Source organism: Salmo trutta, chromosome 32 (genome assembly GCF_901001165.1).
Source record: "Salmo trutta chromosome 32, fSalTru1.1, whole genome shotgun sequence".
In the NCBI taxonomy this organism is placed as follows: domain Eukaryota; kingdom Metazoa; phylum Chordata; class Actinopteri; order Salmoniformes; family Salmonidae; genus Salmo; species Salmo trutta.
In genome coordinates this window covers 12055928-12075852 of record NC_042988.1, presented here as the reverse complement: position 1 = coordinate 12075852, position 19925 = coordinate 12055928, and the positions used below count along the sequence as shown (strand labels likewise).

The following is a 19925-nucleotide window of genomic DNA, read 5'->3' as shown; positions in this document are numbered from 1 at the left end:
AACCCAAAGGTTGCATGTTCAAATCTCATCACGGAAAACTTTAGAAACTTTAACTACTTACTAATTTTTAGCTACTTTGCAACTACTTAGCGTGTTAGCTAACGCAAAGGTCTAAAACCCAAAGGTTGCGGGTTTGAATCTCAAAACGGACAACTTTAGCATTTTAGCAACTTTGCAACTACTTACTACATTTGGGGCGGCAGGTAGCCTAGTGGTTAGAACGTTGGGCCAGTAACCGAAAAGGTTGCTAGATTGAATCCCCGAGCTGACAAGGTAAAAATCTGTCATTCTGCCTGAACAAGGCAGTTAACCCAATGTTCCTAGGCCGTCATTGTCAATAAGAATTTGTTCTTAACTGACGTGCCTAGTTAAATAAAGGTTAAATAAAAAAGAAAACGTTTTAACTACTCTGAAACTACTTAGCATGTTAGCTAACTCTTCCCCTAAACCTTTAACCTTAATCTTAACCCCTAGCCTAGCTAACATTAGCATTAGCCACAACAAATTGTAATTCGTAACATATCATAGAAATGGATGATGGACATCCACAAATTAATAAATACCATACTAAATGTAACGTATCATACTAATTTGTGTCCCGGATTTTATTTACTATGTTACGTCTACCCTTGAGTCCAGTTTGGAAATTGAGGTATCTGTTAGATAATTTACTATTTGGTTCAACATACAATTATGGACACTTTTTATAACACAAGTCTCTGATGGTGGAGACCGGTCTACGATAACATTAGTGTTGAAAAAAATAAGTTAGTAGTAACGCCAATGTTACATAAATACTATAAACTGTCTAATGTTGAGCACTGCGCTGATTTATTATGGAGCTAAATTAAATAATTATTGAATGTGCGGATACTTCATGGAAGCAATAGTTGGTCTCTAGTTACCATTTGTGTGGTTGTTGGTGTGACACCACTGAGTGATGTGGTTTTTGAGATGACACCACTGAGTGATAAAAAATACATTTGTTTTAAGTCGGTTAGTGTCAGTTTGCTATGTTTTACGACAGAGAGGTCTCAATATCTGTGCTTACACATCATACATAGCTAGCTGTTTCTCTTTGGTCGGCTGCACAGGGCTATGGCCACTTTCTGTTTAATTTCTCAATAAAATTAAGACACATTACTCTACCCGTATCGTTTTTGTGTTCCGTATTTTGTTGTCAACTTCAGAAGTTGTTTAAATTATTTACAAGATAGCTAATGTAGTTGGAATACAATAACGTTGACTTTCATGGAAAGAAAGTTATATTTAATTGGCCCTCTACAGGTGAAACGTTGCGTCTCGCCAAGGGCGGAAGGCGGTGCAGCTCCTTGGATAGCGCTTTGGGATAGGCTGTTGCTGAGCTACCATGAAGAATGACAGCCGTCGAGACTTCCGGTTCTAGTCATAGGGCGATAACGATAAGAGCGCAGTTGCAGAATTTATAACAGGAGCCACAATGGCGGTTGTCGTCTCTTGACAGGGCTGTGGATGTTATTAAATCCACTATCATCGCCCTAAAGATAGGCCTGGTAGATTCCCAGAGCCATTAAAAATAAACTGGAACATCTACTGCACATGAAAATACTATAATTTCTGATCAATATCAAATTAACAAGAGATAAAATTATATTAAAAGGGACCATGTAAACTGTACCAACCGGGTCAAGTTTTCATTTTGTTCGAGAAACAACATCGGCTGTTAATGACGGCTAACTGTTTGTTTATTGAACTCCAAAACCGTAAATCTAAGGAACAATAACACCTAAACTAAGCTTGGCACCGGACAAGGGAAGCTAAAAGAAAAGGGACTTATTTTTTTTCTTTCGTTTTTTTACCAAGCAGCATGCTAGCTACACAGAGCTAGCTAGCCAAATAGAAACGGAGAAGAGCGCACAATGCTCCGATTTATTGTTTGGGCCTTTTCAGCCAGTTTCTCTAACTAGCTAAATGCACAGGCCTTCATTTTAGTGACGTTTTTTGGCACTATCAACCTTGATCTTTCTGCTTTGACAAACCATGCTGCCAAACGACTTCGATAATGCGTGAGGACTAAACCTGGGCAGACTATTTTCTATTTGTCGGCCTGCTTAGAACACTGGATCTCATTTTACCGGATTTCGGAGTACTACTCTCCCGTTAATGTATTATCTCGGCTACAGAGGCCCACGCTCGGGAGAGGTTCCGCCGCTGACGTGAGGAATGCCTGGGTCGGATAGACACCATGGGACCAAGAGGAAGCCGGAATCCAACAGTAGCATTGCCCTGCCGCCCCAAACAACGAGTGGTAACAGCGGGCAACACCAGCCCCTGGTCCTGCCTCATACCTCTGCGGGCAACATGACGAGCAAGGACGGTAACCTCCAGTCAAAGTCGTCAGTGCCATCTTCTTCCAAGCGCAAACGGCATAAGTCAGCCAAACATGGACGTGAGTCCGAGGTGGCTCAGGGCCCTGGTTTTTCTGCCCTCACCTCCACAGCGCCTCCTTCCGTTAGCGCCGTGAAGCCGCTGGTAGAATATGACGACATAAGTTCCGATTCGGATACTTTTTCGGACCCGCCTGCTGAAAGAGGGTCTGGGGATCGGTTAGAACCCGTCCCAGATTATAGTAAAGGGGATGGGGGCGGGGCTGTTGGTAGAGATGGTCGGGAACACAAGCACCGACACTCTCGCAAAAAGTCGAAGGATCCCAACAAAGTTAGAGACTCTGGGGAAGGGGGTCAGAGTACCAAGAAAAAAAGCAGCAAAGACCGTGAGAGAGGGAGCTCTGGGAAAGTCAAGGAGAAGGTGGCCTCCCTGTCCTCTGTAGCATCCCTGTCCTCCGGGTCACGACGTCAGGGTCAGCTGGAGGCTGACTTGGGGCCAAAGCGTGGAGAGTTGCCCCCTTCCTCCCAGGCCCAAACTGCAGCCAGTGTGGGAAGCACCACATCCTCCTCCTCGTCATCTCGCAGCAAGGAGGGTGGCCGCTCCGGGAAGTCTCGCAAGGATAAGCCACAGAAGACAGAGGGACGTGAGGGTCGGGGGGATGCAACCGCCAGCCAGAGCACCTCTGCCTCTCAGAAGGTCCGGACGGAGAGGAGCCAACGCAAGTCCTCAAAGAGCCACAAGTCCAGCCCTAAGGGCAAGGGGCAGCCTTCCTCGAGCAGGGGGAGCCCTCGCCGGAAGGTAACAGCCCCTACACAGTCCCCCAGCCCCCCAAGGAGAGGGGGTAATGGAAGCCCCATGGTCGGTGGTTACAGCCAGGAGGTGGACAGCTACCACCACCAGAGACGCAGGCCGGCCCCACAGAGCCCCAGCCCCTACAGGGAGATGTCAAGGCGGAGCAGGCAGAGGTCGGACAGCCCCTACGCCAGCAGGCAGAGGTCTTCCAGCTATGAGCGAGACGACAGCCCCTACTCCAGGAGACGCTCCATCAGTCCCTATGGTAACCGCAGGTCCTCCAGCGCTAGCCCTGTGTCCCGGTGAGTATTCTAGCCTGGCCCAGGCACCTTCCATTCAGCCTGCCTCATATTCACATTTATGCTAGTGTAATACATACCAAATCACACTCTATTCCCTTTATTCAGCACTACTTTTGACCAGGCCCCATGAGACTGGTCAAAAGTAGTGGACTACAAAGGGAATATGGTGTCGTTTGAGACACAGCCTAGTACTAACATGTAGCTATGGACTACTACTAGCCACCCAATCTGTTGGTTATTGGTTATTCACTCACTGTATGTATGGCATGCACCTCCACACACAGAGGCATATTCACCAGTGCTGTCTAACACACACATTGATTCTCACAAATGCCCAAAGTGCCTTTTTACAGAGGCCCAGTAAGGACGCGAACGTGATAATAAACTGGTGGTGTTACTGTTGATGATCTTATTGGTCATACTGGAACATGGCCAGGCCACTGGAGGAGACACCAGGTCCACTCTGACTGTTTCTACTGTTTGTTTTCTACCCCCTTTTGTTTGTGTGCTAAGGAAGTGCTTGTACTATGTGTTTGATAAAGCTGCAATATGTAACTTTTTGGGCGACCTGACCAAATTCACATAGAAATGTGAGTTATAGATCTGTCATTCTTATTGGAAGTAAGTTTAAGAAGCAGTAGATCTGTTTTATATGCGCTATTTCTATGCTTCCTGTTAAGTTTCGTTTTTGCGTCTTTTACTTTCGGTTTTGTACACCAGCTGAAAATACAATATTTTGGGTTATAGACAATATTTCACAGTGAGTTTAGTTGGTACAATGATGCATTGCTTGTTTTGTAACAAACTGAAATTAGGACAACTAATAGAATTTTTGCAAACAGGAAATGGCAGAGAGATTTCTGCATATTATACCTTTTTTTAAATCGTAAGTGGTTGAGACAGCACTTTAGACAGCTGAGGATTGAGCCATGGGTAACAGAGGGTACCTGTAGCTTCCTCTCCTGTGCTCCTAGCCTCAGGGTGTTGGAAAGGGAATGGCTAGGCCAGGTTGCAATGACCTGCACTGGCTACTTTAAACTATGGTCAGGGAAGAGACATTGATTCTATGTTCAGATGTGTCTTTGTGACACGCAGGGCTGTTTCTGCCAGGGAGTTGTTGCCTCTTGCCATGTGGTGTAGAGGGGGAAGGGAAACCAATGGACGTCGGGAGAGGCATCACATTGGGCTCAGACAGACAGGCAAGTCCTGTGTGCTCCAGTCTAGGGAAACCGTATGAGGAGCTGTGGACTTTGGAGCAGGAGAGGGCATGGGTTGGGGGATAGGCTACACTAGCCAGGCAGCGGGGGGATGTTAGCTCTAGGAACAGGCTTGGAGAGCCTTGGGTTAGGCTGTTGACATTCAGCCATTTTGATTTTGTGTTGCATCAGTGAGTGGACCTTGAGCTTCTGTTGGTGAGAGGTGGCATAGCTGTACGATAAAACTAGGCCCTCCGTAGTGATTGTTAAAAGGTTCTCTGCTGTCAGTAGACTCTATTGAAAGATGCTGCTGGTGAATCATGTTGGTGTAGTCTTTTTATTTCATTTTCTTTTCTTTAACCTTTTTATTTAACTAGTCAAGTCAGTGAAGAACAAATTGTTATTTACAATGACGGCCTACCCCAGCCAAACCCTAACCAGGACGACGCTAGGCCAATTGTGCGCCGCCCTATGGGACTCCCAATCATTGCCGGTTGTGATACAGCCTGGAATCGAACCAGGGTCTGTAGTGACACCTCTAACACTGAGATGCAGTGCCTTAGACCACTGCGCCACTCGGGTGCCAGTCGAGCATGTAGCTAACTGTAGGCCATTTGTTTAGTCTCGCTAATTAACTTCAATGTCCCAGTTATTAACTTATAATAATCACATTTTAGATTTAGTTTGTATACTTGTATAAGTTTTCATGCTCAGGGACATATTCACTTGCTACTAGTTCATTTGTTTTCCTAACCTTCAAACAAATGATGGAATCTGAATGTTGTCTCCGCAATTAAAGGGATACTTAATGATTTTCGTCAGTGCCATCTTCTTCCAAGCGCCCTTTATGAGGCCGTCATTGTAAATAAGAATTTGTTCTTAACTGATTTGCCTAGTGAAATAAAAAAAGCATGTACTTCCCCAGAGTCAGATCTACTTGTGGATACCATTTTTATGTCTGCATGCAGTTTGAAGGAAGTTGCCATCTAGCGCCAGCAGAATTGCTTACTAGTTAGCATTGTCTCGCAAAACTACCTCTAACTTCCTTCATACTGGACACAGATAAAAATGGTATAGATGAGTTTCTCACTCTGCCAAAATCCCCAAGTATCCCTTTAAGTATGTTCAGAATCTTCATACTTTTCATCTTACATCTCCCACATTTGAATAAGGGTTACTTTGATGGTTATCAAAAGTATGTATGGTGATGAGGTGTTTGAATTTATGTCCCTAAGCTATTTGGAATGTTGAGGTTAACCCACAAGTAGACTTCTGGAGTACGTTTGTACACACATTGCTTTTGTCTGAACTTAAAGTAGCCAAAGGTTGTCCCCCTGACTGACCTAATTGTATGTTTGTATGCTGACTAAGGGAATGGGAAGTGTAGCTTATATGGAAGGAGACACAACTCCTTTTATGTGTAAACGCAGTCAGTGTGCTATCTCAGCAAATGGCGCTACCTCTCTGAACTTGTCTCTAACGTAGCTTGGACCAGGGTCCTGCCTCTCCAACACACGTGAGCGCCAGTTGACCACTTACGAACCAGTTGAGTTACAGAAAAGGATCCAATTCGGTAGCACAATTGGTGAAATGTCAAGCTAGCTGTGGAGTGAGCTTGCCACATGGTCTTACCTCATTATATAAACATAACACACGTTCCGTACTTATCATTTGCAGTGGTGTGCCATTTGTTGTTTTTATTAATACACAAGTGCACAATGCCCCAGTAATGTCAAATGGCCTCCCTTCTAATTCCTCTTTCTTGTTGCTCACTCCCAACTTAGAGAGAACTTGCAGCCAACAAGAAATTATTGTTTTCCTGACATCTTCCCTCTCTCTCCAGGCGCTCAGTTCGCTCCCGGAGTCGTTCGCCGCCTTTCTCCTCTTCCCGTCGCTCCTCCTCTCGCTCTCGCAACAAGAAGCATTCATCCTCTGCCGGGGGGGGCGGGTCTCACAGCAGCCGGCCCACCAGCCGCTCCCCACCCTCCTCCCGCCTGCCACTCAACTCCAGCCTGGGGGCGGAGCTTAGCCGGAGGAAGAAGGAGCGCCAGGCTGCGGTGGCTGCAGCTCGCCCCCCCTCCCCTCCACCTTCCTCACGCAAGACCAAGGGGTCCACCTCACGCCCCCCTAAAGCTGAGCCCGAGAGACTACCTGAGAGAGACTTTGTCCAAGTCACGGACCTCCAGCCTCCACCCATTGCGCCCCAGGACACTCTTGTTGGCGAAGAACACGGCTCTGCATCTCCACCCTCCACCTTCTCATCTCCTGCACCCCCTTTGCCCCCCGGTCAGACGACCCCACTACCTCCACCTCCTCTGCCCTCCACCCCTGTCACCCAACTTCAGCCACCTACACCCCAGGGCCAGACTGAGACCAGCCTCGCACCCTCCACAGCCCTCTCCTCCTCATTGTCGTCTCCCCAGTCCAAATCTCCTGCCCCCATGCCCACACGCAGCCCTGCCCGCCTGACACCCATCCACAAGACCTCCACTCTGCCCCCCCTGCCTTTACCACCCATGCTAGTGGGAGACTGCCAGGACAGGTAAGCCATGAAACACACACACACACAACTCTCCTCTCCCCAGTCCTGTTGCTTGGCAAACCAGTAGTCATCAACAGAACAGCCATTAGGCCAATACAGTAGGCTCAGGTTTCACCCAACAGTCAGTCTCTCTGAAACACACACCTGCCTGCAGTACAGTACTGGAATTCTGAACAGATTACCTGAATGCTCTGTAGGCGATGTTTTAGCTGCCATTAGACCACGAGTATGTCAAGTAGTAAAAACAGGCCTACATGGGACTTAAAAATGATCACTAACTCCTTGCAGCCTTGTCAAATTCAGTGCTTCCTCTACAGTGGACTGCACTGGCCAAAATGGCTGCCAAAGTGAAACTGTAGTTCATGGGCCCCACATCCCTTTGTCATGGTAATTGGGGATACATTTGTGCTACAGACACATAAGGAAAAGAAAATCCATACTCACTAGAGAAACGATGATGCGGTGGAGTAATGAAATGCTCTTTTTCTCTCCTTCCTTCTTTACCGTCGATCTCTCGCTCTCCCTTTTTCTCTCTCTTCCGCCATCAGTCCGAAGAAGTCCACTCCTCCTCAGAGGTCTTCCAGGAAGGAGAAAGAGGTGCGGAATCGGCCGTCTCTGATCGACCTCCCGCTGCCCCCCACGCTGGCCGGAGGAGACCCCTCTCCCCCTCAGTCCCCCGTCTACCGAGCTCCACCTCCACCCCTGTCCGCTCTCAAGAAGAGACCAAAGTGAGTTCCTACCTGCTCAACCTAACCTACCCTTCTCCTTATCAATTCCCACAAACCACCTCTCTACACTCCTCTTTTCCACAGCCCTCCTCTCCCATCGCAGCCTATTTCCTTTCAATAAAAAATAAGCACAAGATGGTACAAAGTTATCATCAAGGGCTTATTCCGTGAGGTAAAACGTTTCCTAATACCAAGTCTCCTCGGCTCTCCTGTCTAGGTTTTGCTGTCCTCGCTATGGCGAACGCAAACAGACACAGAGCGACTGGGGCAAACGCTGCGTGGACAAGTTTGACATCATCGGCATTATCGGGGAGGGCACCTACGGCCAGGTGTACAAGGCCAAGGACAAAGACACCGGTGAGAGCCCCGTGTGCTGCCCTTTCACTGGCATACCTGTGTTTCGTTGTTCTTGAGAGCGGCACAAATGATCACCACGCCTGCGGTATGTGTGTATGCTATGGGGTGTTGTGACTGATCTCGCCTCCCCGTGTCCCCTTTGCTCTAGCCTCTCTGTGTGTGTCTTTCAGAGGAATTTGAAATTAAGCAGAAGACACATTTCCGTTGGGCGTCCGTGTACATTGGACAAATGTGTTTTTATTTAGCACATTTATTAAACTTTTGATCGGGACAATCAACAGAGTTGGTACAGTAAAACGGACGTTTTCATCCACCCCCTACATTGGACAGTGACGTAATCTGTAATGTTCATGTTCTCCTGTCCTCCAGGTGAGCTGGTGGCTCTGAAGAAGGTGCGTCTGGACAATGAGAAGGAGGGCTTCCCCATCACGGCCATCCGAGAGATCAAGATCCTCCGCCAGCTCAACCACCGCAGCGTGGTCAACATGAAGGAGATCGTCACAGACAAACAGGACGCGCTGGACTTCAAGAAGGACAAAGGTGTGTGGAAAGGGGGACTGTGTGTGTGTGGGGTTTGTGCTTGGTGTATGTCTGTGCCTGTATGCGTGTGTATGCGCATCCCCCTTATCCCTGCCTGTTCCGTCAGGTGCCTTCTACCTGGTGTTTGAGTACATGGATCATGACCTGATGGGTCTGCTGGAGTCAGGACTGTGTCAGTTCTCCCAGGAACACGTGAGGAGCTTCATGAGACAGCTGATGGAGGGACTGGACTACTGCCACAAGAAGAACTTCCTGCATAGAGACATCAAGTGCTCCAACATACTGCTCAACAACAGGTACTGGTGTAGCATGGTAATATCACGGTACCAAAACGCCATGATACTTATGATACCAACATTTTAACATACCTTAGTACTGTTTCGTATGATACCACTGAATCTTTCAGCCCTACCGATCTAAAGAACCTGCTGCCGCCTGTTATAAAATCTTTATAAAGTCATTTGGGTTTATAAAGTCAGTTGAATTGAAGCGTCAGCCACTAGTCTCTTATATGCACAGGTCCAATGCCACTTCACTTTCATGCTCATATCACGTATGGCAGCTATAATCAGCCAGCCTCATCCCCTCCCAGCCCTCACTCACCTACTTCTCTCAGCATCCCCTACCAGTCCTCATTAACCTGCTTCTCTCAGCATCCCCTACCAGTCCTCACTCACCTGCTTCTCTCAGCATCCCCTCCCAGTCCTCACCTACTTCTCTCAGCATCCCCTACCAGTCCTCACTCACCTGCTTCTCTCAGCATCCCCTCCCAGTCCTCACCTGCTTCTCTCAGCATCCCCTCCCAGCCCTCATTAACCTGCTTCTCTCAGCATCCCCTCCCAGCCCTCACTCACCTGCTTCTCTCAGCATCCCCTCCCAGCCCTCATTAACCTGCTTCTCTCAGCATCCCCTCCCAGCCCTCACTCACCTGCTTCTCTCAGCATCCCCTCCCAGCCCTCACTCACCTGCTTCTCTCAGCATCCCCTCCCAGCCCTCATTAACCTGCTTCTCTCAGCATCCCCTCCCAGTCCTCACCTGCTTCTCTCAGCATCCCCTCCCAGCCCTCATTAACCTGCTTCTCTCAGCATCCCCTCCCAGCCCTCACTCACCTGCTTCTCTCAGCATCCCCTACCAGTCCTCACTCACCTGCTTTTCTCAGCATCCCCTCCCAGCCGTCACTCACCTGCTTCTCTCAGCATCCCCTCCCAGCCCTCACTCACCTGCTTCTCTCAGCATCCCCTCCCAGCCGTCACTCACCTGCTTCTCTCAGCATCCCCTCCCAGCCCTCACTCACCTGCTTCTCTCAGCATCCCCTCCCAGCCCTTACTCACCTGCTTCTCTCAGCATCCCCTACCAGTCCTCACTCACCTGCTTCTCTCAGCATCCCCTACCAGCCCTCACTCACCTGCTTCTCTCAGCATCCCCTCCCAGTCCTCACTCACCTGCTTCTCTCAGCATCCCCTACCAGCCCTCACTCACCTGCTTCTCTCAGCATCCCCTACCAGCCCTCACTCACCTGCTTCTCTCAGCATCCCCTACCAGCCCTCACTGACCTGCTTCTCTCAGCATCCCCTACCAGTCCTCACTCACCTGCTTCTCTCAGCATCCCCTACCAGTCCTCACTCACCTGCTTCTCTCAGCATCCCCTACCAGTCCTCACTCACCTGCTTCTCTCAGCATCCCCTCCCAGTCCTCACCTGCTTCTCTCAGCATCCCCTCCCAGCCCTCACTCACCTGCTTCTCTCTCCGTGCCCTCTACATGTACATCTATTCCTCCATGAGTTTTTTAAATATAATTTATCCGTGATGGCGAGTGGGGAGAGACCCTGATAAGTCTTCTGTTAGATTTGTACATTTTGTTACATTGGAGCAGCGAGCAGTTCAAGCAGTGTTGAAACATTGTATAATTTCATCGCCTGTTATAACCAAGAACACAGGTCAGTCTGAGTAGACTTTGCAAGTTCACTGTCATACAGCCCCTGAGTGTCAGAGAGGGGAAATGGAGCACAGCTTCACGACAGGCGTGCTTGCAGCTTTACAGAAAAGAAAAGAGCTCGTCTCTAGCCTAAACTGCAACAACAACAAAACATCTGAGCAATATTACCAGAGATACCTTTCTGTCTTTCTAGCAGGATTCATGCGCATTTTATATAATTTCACAAACCATGTTGCGGGCAGTTTTAAACTAATCCCCAGTCTCTGACGTTGTTCAGTCATGTTACCTACCTAGCTAACAACCTGGTAACTTGACAGTAGGTTTAGACTAATGTGATTGGCCCAGGAAGAAAGGAAAAGGGTCTCCTACTCATGAGATGTCCTTCAAAGCTAGATTCATATAGGCCTAATGGAAGCCTAAACTGTATCAAAAAAATATTTCTTTCTGGGGCTCCTTAAATTCTGTTTGGTTCCTAACGTTTTAAAAGTTGGGAGCAGTGTGTGTGTTTGAGAGAGAGAGAGAGAGGCGTGTGTGTTTATGAGAGAGGGAGACAGAGTGTGTGTGTTAACTGAAGAGAAAGGTGTTGTGCAGCGTTTTCCCCTTACTGCTACAATTTAATAAAAAAAGTGATTTTACCTTTATTTAACTAGGCAAGTCAGTTAAGAACAAATTCTTCTTTTCAATGACGGCCTAGGAACAGTGGGTTGACTGCCTTGTTCAGGGGCAGAACAGCAGCTCAGGGATTCGATCTTGCAACCTTTTGGTTACTAGTCCAACGCTCTAACCACTAGGCTACCAGCCGATCATTATGCATGTCTTTTCCTCCAGACAAATCACAGGTAGACCTTTACAAATATGAGCAAATCGGCCATTTTATGCAGTTAAATGCAATGTGTTGTATTGAGTAGAAGTGTGAATTTCAGTGACAGATTTTTGCGTAGCACATGCGCTGAACGTTTAGAAAAAAACGGGAACAAGTGTCCGGGAGACGGGGCGAACAGGATGCTAAGCCACGGGGCCGGTCCGTGAGATGTTACTGGCTGGTCGCTGAGATGCTTCACTGTCCATTTTAAATGATACAGTTCCGCAGTGCTAGTTTTAAAGGTAGACTCAACGAGATGGCGAGCAGCACCGCAGATAATGAGATGAGCGTGACGCAAGACTTTCCTGTCACACAGAGTATCTGCGATTCACGCTGCTACAACATAGCATGTACGGGACAAAAACAGCGGCCGAGTTCAGCCTCGCGCTTCAACGCTCTTAGTTGTCGTGGAAATTGACCCACTACTGCTGAATACTTTGTGCATCTACGTCATCTCGCTGAGTCTACCTTTAATGTAAGCAGTTCCCCAAGGAGGGAAAAGCATAGCTTTGCCGGTCCCCGCTATTAACAATTGACACACTAACCTAGAATGTTATGGTAATGGAAACGGTAGTAGTTTGTGTGGTTTTAGTAGTAAGCACAGGGAGTTGTTTGAAATTATTGTTGGAGCTATAGTAGGATTGGGTTTTTCCTTTTGATTGGTGCTTCTGTCAATGTGCAACGTTCTACCATGGGAATTCAAATGCCCTTTCCTCTGCCTCGCTGTTGTGATTGAATTATTCACTTCTGTAGTTAGGGTTGTGTAAGGTAACAGCTGTAGAATGTAATGTGTTGTCTTGTTATGGAGTTTGATTCTGTCTCTAACTTCTTTATCTCTCTCCTTGTGCAGTGGTCAGATCAAACTGGCTGACTTCGGTTTGGCCCGCCTCTACAACTCAGAGGAAAGGTGAGACTTGGATTTCTCAAGTTGCTTTGGAGCAACGATGACATCACCATAAAGTCAGAGGTCCTTCCTGCCCCTGGTTCAATCCTTTTGAACTGTGACCCTCACACGGGCCTTTTCTCATTTGGGAAAAAGCCCGTCCTTCACCCTCTCCTATGTCCGCTCTCCTCTGTGATCCGGAAACCAATAAGTGGTCAAGGAAATGTCAATTCGTTAGTAGGCGACCGGAACAGTGTCCTTCCCTCCTTGATAGCCACCTTTCATGAGGATTGTCATGTGTATCCTACCAGAGTCCTTCACGGAAGAGTTTTGATATCTGCCACACCCCCTTTGAATCCACTTTTGTTTTGTTGGAGGAGAAAAGCATGCACACAAACAATATGCTGCTTATCGTTTTATCTGTATCTATTTTTATCACGTTACTCATTTGGGATCCACCCCTGTAAACCTAATTTGCCTGATAATCGTGAGTGGAGGAGTCTCATTTCATACACGCACATTTTCATCCATGTTCCTTCGCCTCTCCTCGATTACCTTTTTCAAAAGAAGGCGAGAGAGGACGTGGGAGTTGAGCAAATCACGTTTAGAAAAGGCCTCTGTTGCCATTGCGGTCAGAATGAAAACATCTATCTATTCCAGTGATTCCCCACTAGGTGGTGCTGTGTCCTGTATAAAGAGGTTTTGCCTTCATCAGCCCATTGTTGAGAGATGAATTGTGGGTGTTTTGGCACTGGAGGGCATAGTAAAGGTACTTTATCTGTGTGTTATATCTGAATGTCCCCTTCCCTGCTCCCTCCAGTCGACCCTACACTAATAAAGTAATCACGCTATGGTACCGCCCCCCTGAGCTCCTCCTGGGAGAGGAGAGGTACTCGCCAGCCATCGATGTCTGGAGCTGCGGGTTAGTACAAACTCACCTTGCACACACACACCGTCATGCACCTGGACACTGATTCTGTACATGCCCAAGAACACTCATTCCCTGTGCAGGTTTATTGGTGCACAAACATTTAATTCACACATATATTCTCCAATCGAGCAAGCGCCACGTTGGGAAACAGATTGTACTTACCTTGTTTTTCCACATGGTGTCACTATAAAACAGCTATATCTTTTTGACTGAAGTAGTCAGAGCTCTAAACCTAATGATTGGCAGATAATTATCACTTAACAAATCCTAACTCAAGATTTGTGAATGCTTTTTTTTTTTATGTGAGTGGCCAACATTGTCCATTGACTGTTTGTGCACAGGTGTATTCTGGGAGAATTGTTCACCAAGAAGCCCATCTTCCAGGCCAATCAGGAGCTGCTGCAGTTAGAGTTGATCAGGTATGCTGCTATTGCCCCCTGCTGCCTGGAAGACTGCATCTCCACATTACAATCCTGTCTGACATGGCAACCTATTTCTTATATAGCAGCCATACTCAACAGGTAGAACGCAGTCCAGACCCAGAATGGGGTGAATATGGACCGCAGGTCCTGACTTTCTTGTTTTTGGAACTCAGTCGGGCTTTCAACCTACTGCGGTTGAGTGCAATTTCTAAATTTGGAAGTGCATGGGCAGGTTTCCTCATGTCATTCACTGACAGATCTTAAAGAGATGTTTTTAACTTGTCATAAATGTCCAGTTGAGGTTAACTAGATGGGTAAGTTGACCAGCTACCTAAATCTTGTAGTTATCATGGCCAAATGATGTGCCCAGGGGCCTCGACCCACATTGGTCCCCCATTTTAGATTTTGTTGAGTCACTCGGGTATCATTTGAACACACAAGAAATGGCCAAATGTGTAGAATTGCAGGAAATTAGCTTATTAAAAGTATGTTCTCTCCGCCAACAAGAGGGGTGTGAACCATTTTGGGTCGTATGGGTTGCAAGGTTGGGGGTTGTTACTACGGTGATAAATGACTTCCCATCCGGGCCTTTGCCGCCTAGGATATTTGTGTGACTGGATCTTCTCAAATAGGAGTTGAATAGCCCTGCTATATATTGCACTACTTTTGACCAGAGCTCTAAGGGCCTTGGTCAAAAGCATTGCACTATATAGGGAATAGGGTGCCATCTGGGATAGGACCCATGTTTACCACAGCTTTAACTCTCTCCCTGTCTCAGTCGTCTGTGTGGGAGCCCCTGTCCCGCTGCCTGGCCTGACGTCATCAAGCTGCCCTACTTCAACACCATGAAGCCCAAGAAACAGTACCGCCGACGGCTACGCGAGGAGTTTGCCTTGTACGCCACATGACATACACACCATGGGATTTTCTTGTCCTTTCATCAATATGATAGTTGTGGCAGTACATCAGTTGTTGATGCTATTTGTTTGACTCGCGTTCTCTAATTTTGCTCTCTCTCTCGCACTCTCTGTCAGTCTGCCTGCTCAGGCCCTGGACCTGCTGGACCGCATGCTGACCCTTGACCCTGCGCGGCGCTGCACGGCCGAACAGGCCCTCAATAGTGACTTCCTGTGTAACGTGGAACCCAGCAAGATGTCCCCGCCCAAGTGAGGACCTCGTCTTTGCCCTGTCCTTTCCTGGGCCCATTACATCTAGAGAACAACCTCAAACTATCTACCACCATTCTCCCAACACCCTTATTGCTTTCTTTCTGTCACACCAACACCCCTCTCGATTTCTTTTCCATACACCTAACTTTGCCTCTCTTTCTGTATCTCTCCCTCATGCATTCATCACCCCGTTTTTGCTTCTGTATCACTCTCTCTCTCTCTCTCTCTCGCTCTCTCTCTCCAGTCTCCCTCACTGGCAAGACTGCCACGAGCTGTGGAGTAAGAAACGGCGGCGCCAGCGGCAGAGTGGGCTGCCCGAGGATGTGCCTGTGCCCAAAGTGCCCCGTAAGGACCCCTCGGGGGCTTCCAGTGGAGAGAACAGCCGGCCCCAAGCCAGCCCAGCTGGAGCCCCGCCGCCTCCACCCGGAAGACCACCCTCCTCAGCCATCTCAGCCAATGAGCTAGCAGGTCAGGCCGACACAGTAGTCACAGTTCGCTACTATAGAAGAACATACCCTTATCCAAATATCTCCTTGGTTAGATAGTGGCTGCACAGGCAGACGAGGGTTGTAAGCCTATAATGTGAACACATGTTGTCTCCATACACTCTCAGCAGGCTTCTGTCTACAGTATGTGTGACCATTGTCTCTCTTCCATCAGGCCTGGGTGCTGCAGCGGAGCAGCTGAACCAGACAGAGCTGGCTGTACTGTTGAACCTGCTGCAGAGACAGACAGACCTCAGCCTGCCTCAGATGGCTCAGCTCCTCAACGTCTCCTCCAACCCAGAGAGCCAGCAGCAGCTAGAGACCCTTAGCCAGTCCCTGTCTGCCCTGACCGAGGCCTCCCACCACCGGGGGGCCTCAGAGGACCAGGGTCCGGCTAGGTCCCAGCCCCCCGAACCTCCCCCAGAGCCTCAGGAGCCCTCCCCGCACCACAGCGAGCCGCCCCTCAGCCAGGACGACCAGACCAACCTCCTGGCCCTCCTATTGGGCCAGCTCATTAAGCCGCAGGCCGAGGGGGCTGAGCAAGGCGACGAGAGCAATGGCGTCCAATCAGAGGAGGCGGTGCCTCGCGGTTCGTCTGCCTCCACTGCTGACCGCAAGGGCAAGTCTGGGTTCAGTCTCTAGGGGGAGGGGCAGAGAGCACTGGGTCAGGGGGATCTCACAGGGGACTGGTGGACGAGGGGGAGGAGACTGGGCGGAGGGTGACGCCCCGTCATAGCTTCCCTGTCATGGTGCGGATCTTGTCATCAATTATTTTTCTGCTTACCATAAAGCAGTTGTAAATTCCTTTATAAACGAGCTGATGAGATGAAAGATCTTAACTAAATGGCAAACCGGAAGAAAGATTCCATGGTTACTTTAAATATTTTTTGAGGAAGATGAGTTTTATGTTGTCTAGACCCACCTCCTATCAACAACAGTTTCACCCCCCTACCCACCTTTTGTCTGTCTCACCTGTCTCCTACTTAAAAGGCTACTTTCACCCACTCAGTCACACATAGGTGGAAACATACCATACATGAAGTTGGCAAGTTCTCAAGATGTCTGACCAGAGAGTGGCTTCGGACGCCCAGGTCACATGGACTGGGCTTTGGGCACAAGGACTTTTCTCATTGGTGTGAATGTAAACTAAGAGAAGGTTTGTAGTTTTACAGCGTTAGAAAGAAAATGGTTCACTCTTCCTTTCACTCTGCCTCTTTATCACCCTGTTTTCTTTTCCCATTCCCTCTTTCTCTCTCATTTCTCCATTTGTTAAAGCAGGTTTCTTGGATTGTTCTTCCTTCCATAAAAAAATATTGATTTAAAACCAGTCTGTAATGTCAATGTTTTATGAAGAAAGTCTAATAAATTATCAAGCAAAAATATATGTTTTGAACCTTAGACTTCACCTGCATGTCTTTCTTTTAACTTTTATTTAAATCACACATTTAATTTTATTTTTGTATGTTGTCTTTTACATTAGACCTCGGAATCATCCAACGCTAGTAAAGCGCTCTCCTCTGTAGTCTGTCTATCTGTAGTCACCCTACTGTTGGCACATAAAGCAACAACCCTGTTGCCTAGGAAACAAATGTAGCAGCAGTGTTGCCCGGTAGCCATGACAGCAGACTGAGAATACATCTCTCTCTGTCTCAGCTTTATGGCCTGCATGGAGCTTTATGCACCTCTCTCCCTGTAGTGTCATCCCCCTCCCCAAACGTCAGGTTTTACCCCTCCCTAGCCATAATAACCCATGCTCGTATTGTTGTTGAAATATAACTGAGTCTGTCAGGGTTGAACAAACCCTAAGGTAAGAATCTCCCTCTACTATGTAAAGCGCTTTGGGTGTCTCGAAAAGCGCTATATAAGTCCAATCGATTATTATTGTTATAAACACCCCCCCATGTCCTGCGTCTTTCTTGTGTTGTTCACATACGTGTGAATAAATGTTATGTTGATTATTTAGGCCACCATGAGTCTTTTGATATCCCATCATCTCTCAACATTACAACTTGTCTGTCAACATTCAAAAATGTTACCTGCTTAAGGATTTTATAACATACCAGTCACCATGAACCAAGAGGGGAGAAATAACGTAGGTGGCACACCTCTAGACTAATTTAGGGAATGAACATTTATCATAATCACAATTCTGGTATTTAGTAGCAATATCAACCCATGACAACTACATGTTTTACTCATCCAATTAAAACGGTAGCCTATTGAAAACATTTATCCAACTGAAACGACGTTGTTGAGTGGATGGTGAGGATCCAGCGGTAGGAATGGTACATGATCTCCCTCTGCTGGCCAAGGTGGGAAATACAGCTGTACGTTGTCTAGACCCCACTCGCAAACACTTACCTGGTTCTCTGGGACGTTTCACTAAAGGGAATTGAATAAAAATGTGTCTGTAGTGTAGATGGTGCAAATGTCCAGGTGAAATCTCACTGTAACTGTGTGCTTTGTGTTTCTTGTAAATATCTGATTGACTTGTTTTCTCTGACCCCCCCCTCAGACTGTGCAGTCACCAAGCGGAAGCAGCCGATCGGAACAAATCAGGTCCCTCCATCCTCCGAGCGACGTCCCCCCTCTCCGCCTGGCCCTCCACCCTCAGCCCTCCTCCCCCCTGGCCAGCAGCAGCCCAGCTCTGAGCCCGGGCCCGGTCAGGACATCAGCCCAGCGGTGGCAGCCGCCCTGCTGCAGCTCATCTCCCAGCAGGACCCAGAGGCTGGGGCCCCCCAGCGCAGCAGGGACCACTCCCCCGCCGTGGGTACCCCTGTCCGGGGACAGCCACCCCCTGCCTGGACGACTGACTCCCCTAAACCATCTCCTGCCAGAGAGCCTCCTACTGGCATGGAACCCGCTGCCTCTGCTATCCCAGCACAGTTCCCCAAGGACCAGGACCTCCGCTTTGCCCACAGAACCGCTCGCTGATCCTGGGTGGGCCTGTTTAGAGACCTGGGGTACAATGGGCCGACAAACAGGAGCCAGGGACACCTACTGTACTGATAATGATGATACTATAGACCAGTCTCTCTAGGTGGGCACAGAAGAGCATCTCACCTGAGCAGGTTGTGTATATTGGAAGATGTGAGGTAGATGGCTGTGAGATTGTTAGTCTGGAGGAAAGAGCAGGTCTTTGGGTTAGGATGTTATTGTGAAGATGGACAGTGTTGGTTTGGCTAAAGGACAAGCTAAGCCCCACTCTAGACAGACAGACTGGGGTTGGGCCTTGGTGAGGTGCTAGACCTGGAGGTGGGACAAACTTCCACACCCTTCAATCACTAACACTGCCCCTCCTCCTGGACCTCCTGACTTGCTGAAGAAGTTGGATCCTAACGAGTTCCACACTTGGAATGTGATCAGCTGTGATTTTTTTGGTTTAATTTGCAACTCAAATGATTGTTATGTCTACTGCAGTGCCCTCTAACGATGAGGCTATCAGTGGGTTTTGGAGTCTGGTGTCCTCACTCCTCTTCATCTGCAGTTGAATGGGTGGGGGTTGGTGTCTGCTACGTATGACACCGGTGGAACAAAGAACAAGTCTGAAATGTAGAGGTGGTTAACTGGGGGTCAGTGGGGGTGCAGATGTAAAACACTGGGACTGAGAGTGAGTTAACTACTCAGTCAGTCTCATGCTAGCTGGCTCCTGACTTTTGACCTTGTGCCTCCTTTGTGACCTTAGCAACCCCTGAATGATCTTTGCCCGCAGGGAAGAGTTGGGTTGTTTCTTCTGTTCTGGAAGGCACATTAACAAGAGAAGGCATGGCTCAAAATACATTAGCATACCTTGTGTGTCCTTGGCCAAAGGTACTGTAAAATAAGGTATTTGGGTCTCAGTCCTATCTCCCCTTGTTGTCTCTCTCGCTCAATCTATGTATGTCAGCCTCAGTTAGCTTTCCCATGTAGAAATGAAAATATTCATTCTCGAACGCTCTCTCTCTCTAGTAACAGGTACATGTGCCTCTCTAACCCTCATACTCACTCTGCTACACTCTGACACTGTCTCATTAACTGCTCTACTATACTCACTAGTCTTTCATTGACCCTCTGGTCACAGCTAGCAAGCCGGTCACCCCACCCCGTAGCAACTGGACACCTATAGACCTACACACACATACACCTCTCCAAAGCTTTCCCTGACGATCTCAGATAGCCTTGTTATCTTTTGCCTCCCTGCCTAATTCTGTGCAGCAAATACTTTTTTGTGTGATTTATTTTCTACTTTAAAGACAAAGTTAGATGTTAAAAAGATGGTCCATGGTTTTGTTTCCTTTGTTTTGTTTTGGGAAGGGAGAAATTGGGAAGAGATCTGACTTTGGGTTTCATGTGACCACGTGACTGTAAAAGATGATATTTTGTAATATGTGTTTTCTCGGTTCAATTTATTAAAGGAAATCATGCGACCAGAAA

The 19925-nt window shown here is 47.9% G+C and overlaps 2 protein-coding genes and 1 non-coding gene across 3 annotated transcripts in view; 2 read left to right on the top strand and 1 right to left on the bottom strand.

Moving 5' to 3' along the window:
• LOC115171091 (F-box/LRR-repeat protein 20) overlaps positions 1 to 2412 on the bottom strand; it is a 24599-nt gene extending 22187 nt beyond the window's left edge. Inside the window, exon 1 of the mRNA XM_029727595.1 lies at positions 2328 to 2412. Within this exon, the coding sequence (XP_029583455.1) occupies positions 2328 to 2342 (15 nt within the window). The 5' untranslated portion in view covers positions 2343 to 2412. The remainder of the gene's footprint in view (positions 1 to 2327) is intronic.
• LOC115171090 (cyclin-dependent kinase 12) lies at positions 1416 to 19925 on the top strand. The gene is made up of 14 exons (XM_029727593.1): positions 1416 to 3461; positions 6501 to 7199; positions 7748 to 7927; positions 8145 to 8284; positions 8654 to 8824; positions 8931 to 9120; positions 12473 to 12529; positions 13326 to 13427; positions 13778 to 13855; positions 14637 to 14753; positions 14893 to 15024; positions 15272 to 15495; positions 15688 to 16131; positions 18028 to 19925. The coding sequence occupies exons 1-14, from the start codon at positions 2203 to 2205 to the stop codon at positions 18444 to 18446; spliced, it is 4212 nt and encodes a 1403-aa protein (XP_029583453.1). The 5' UTR covers positions 1416 to 2202; the 3' UTR covers positions 18447 to 19925.
• On the top strand, positions 7483 to 7619 carry LOC115172023 (small nucleolar RNA SNORA5). Its single transcript, XR_003871362.1, has one exon. It is a non-coding gene; the product is annotated as a small nucleolar RNA SNORA5 (small nucleolar RNA).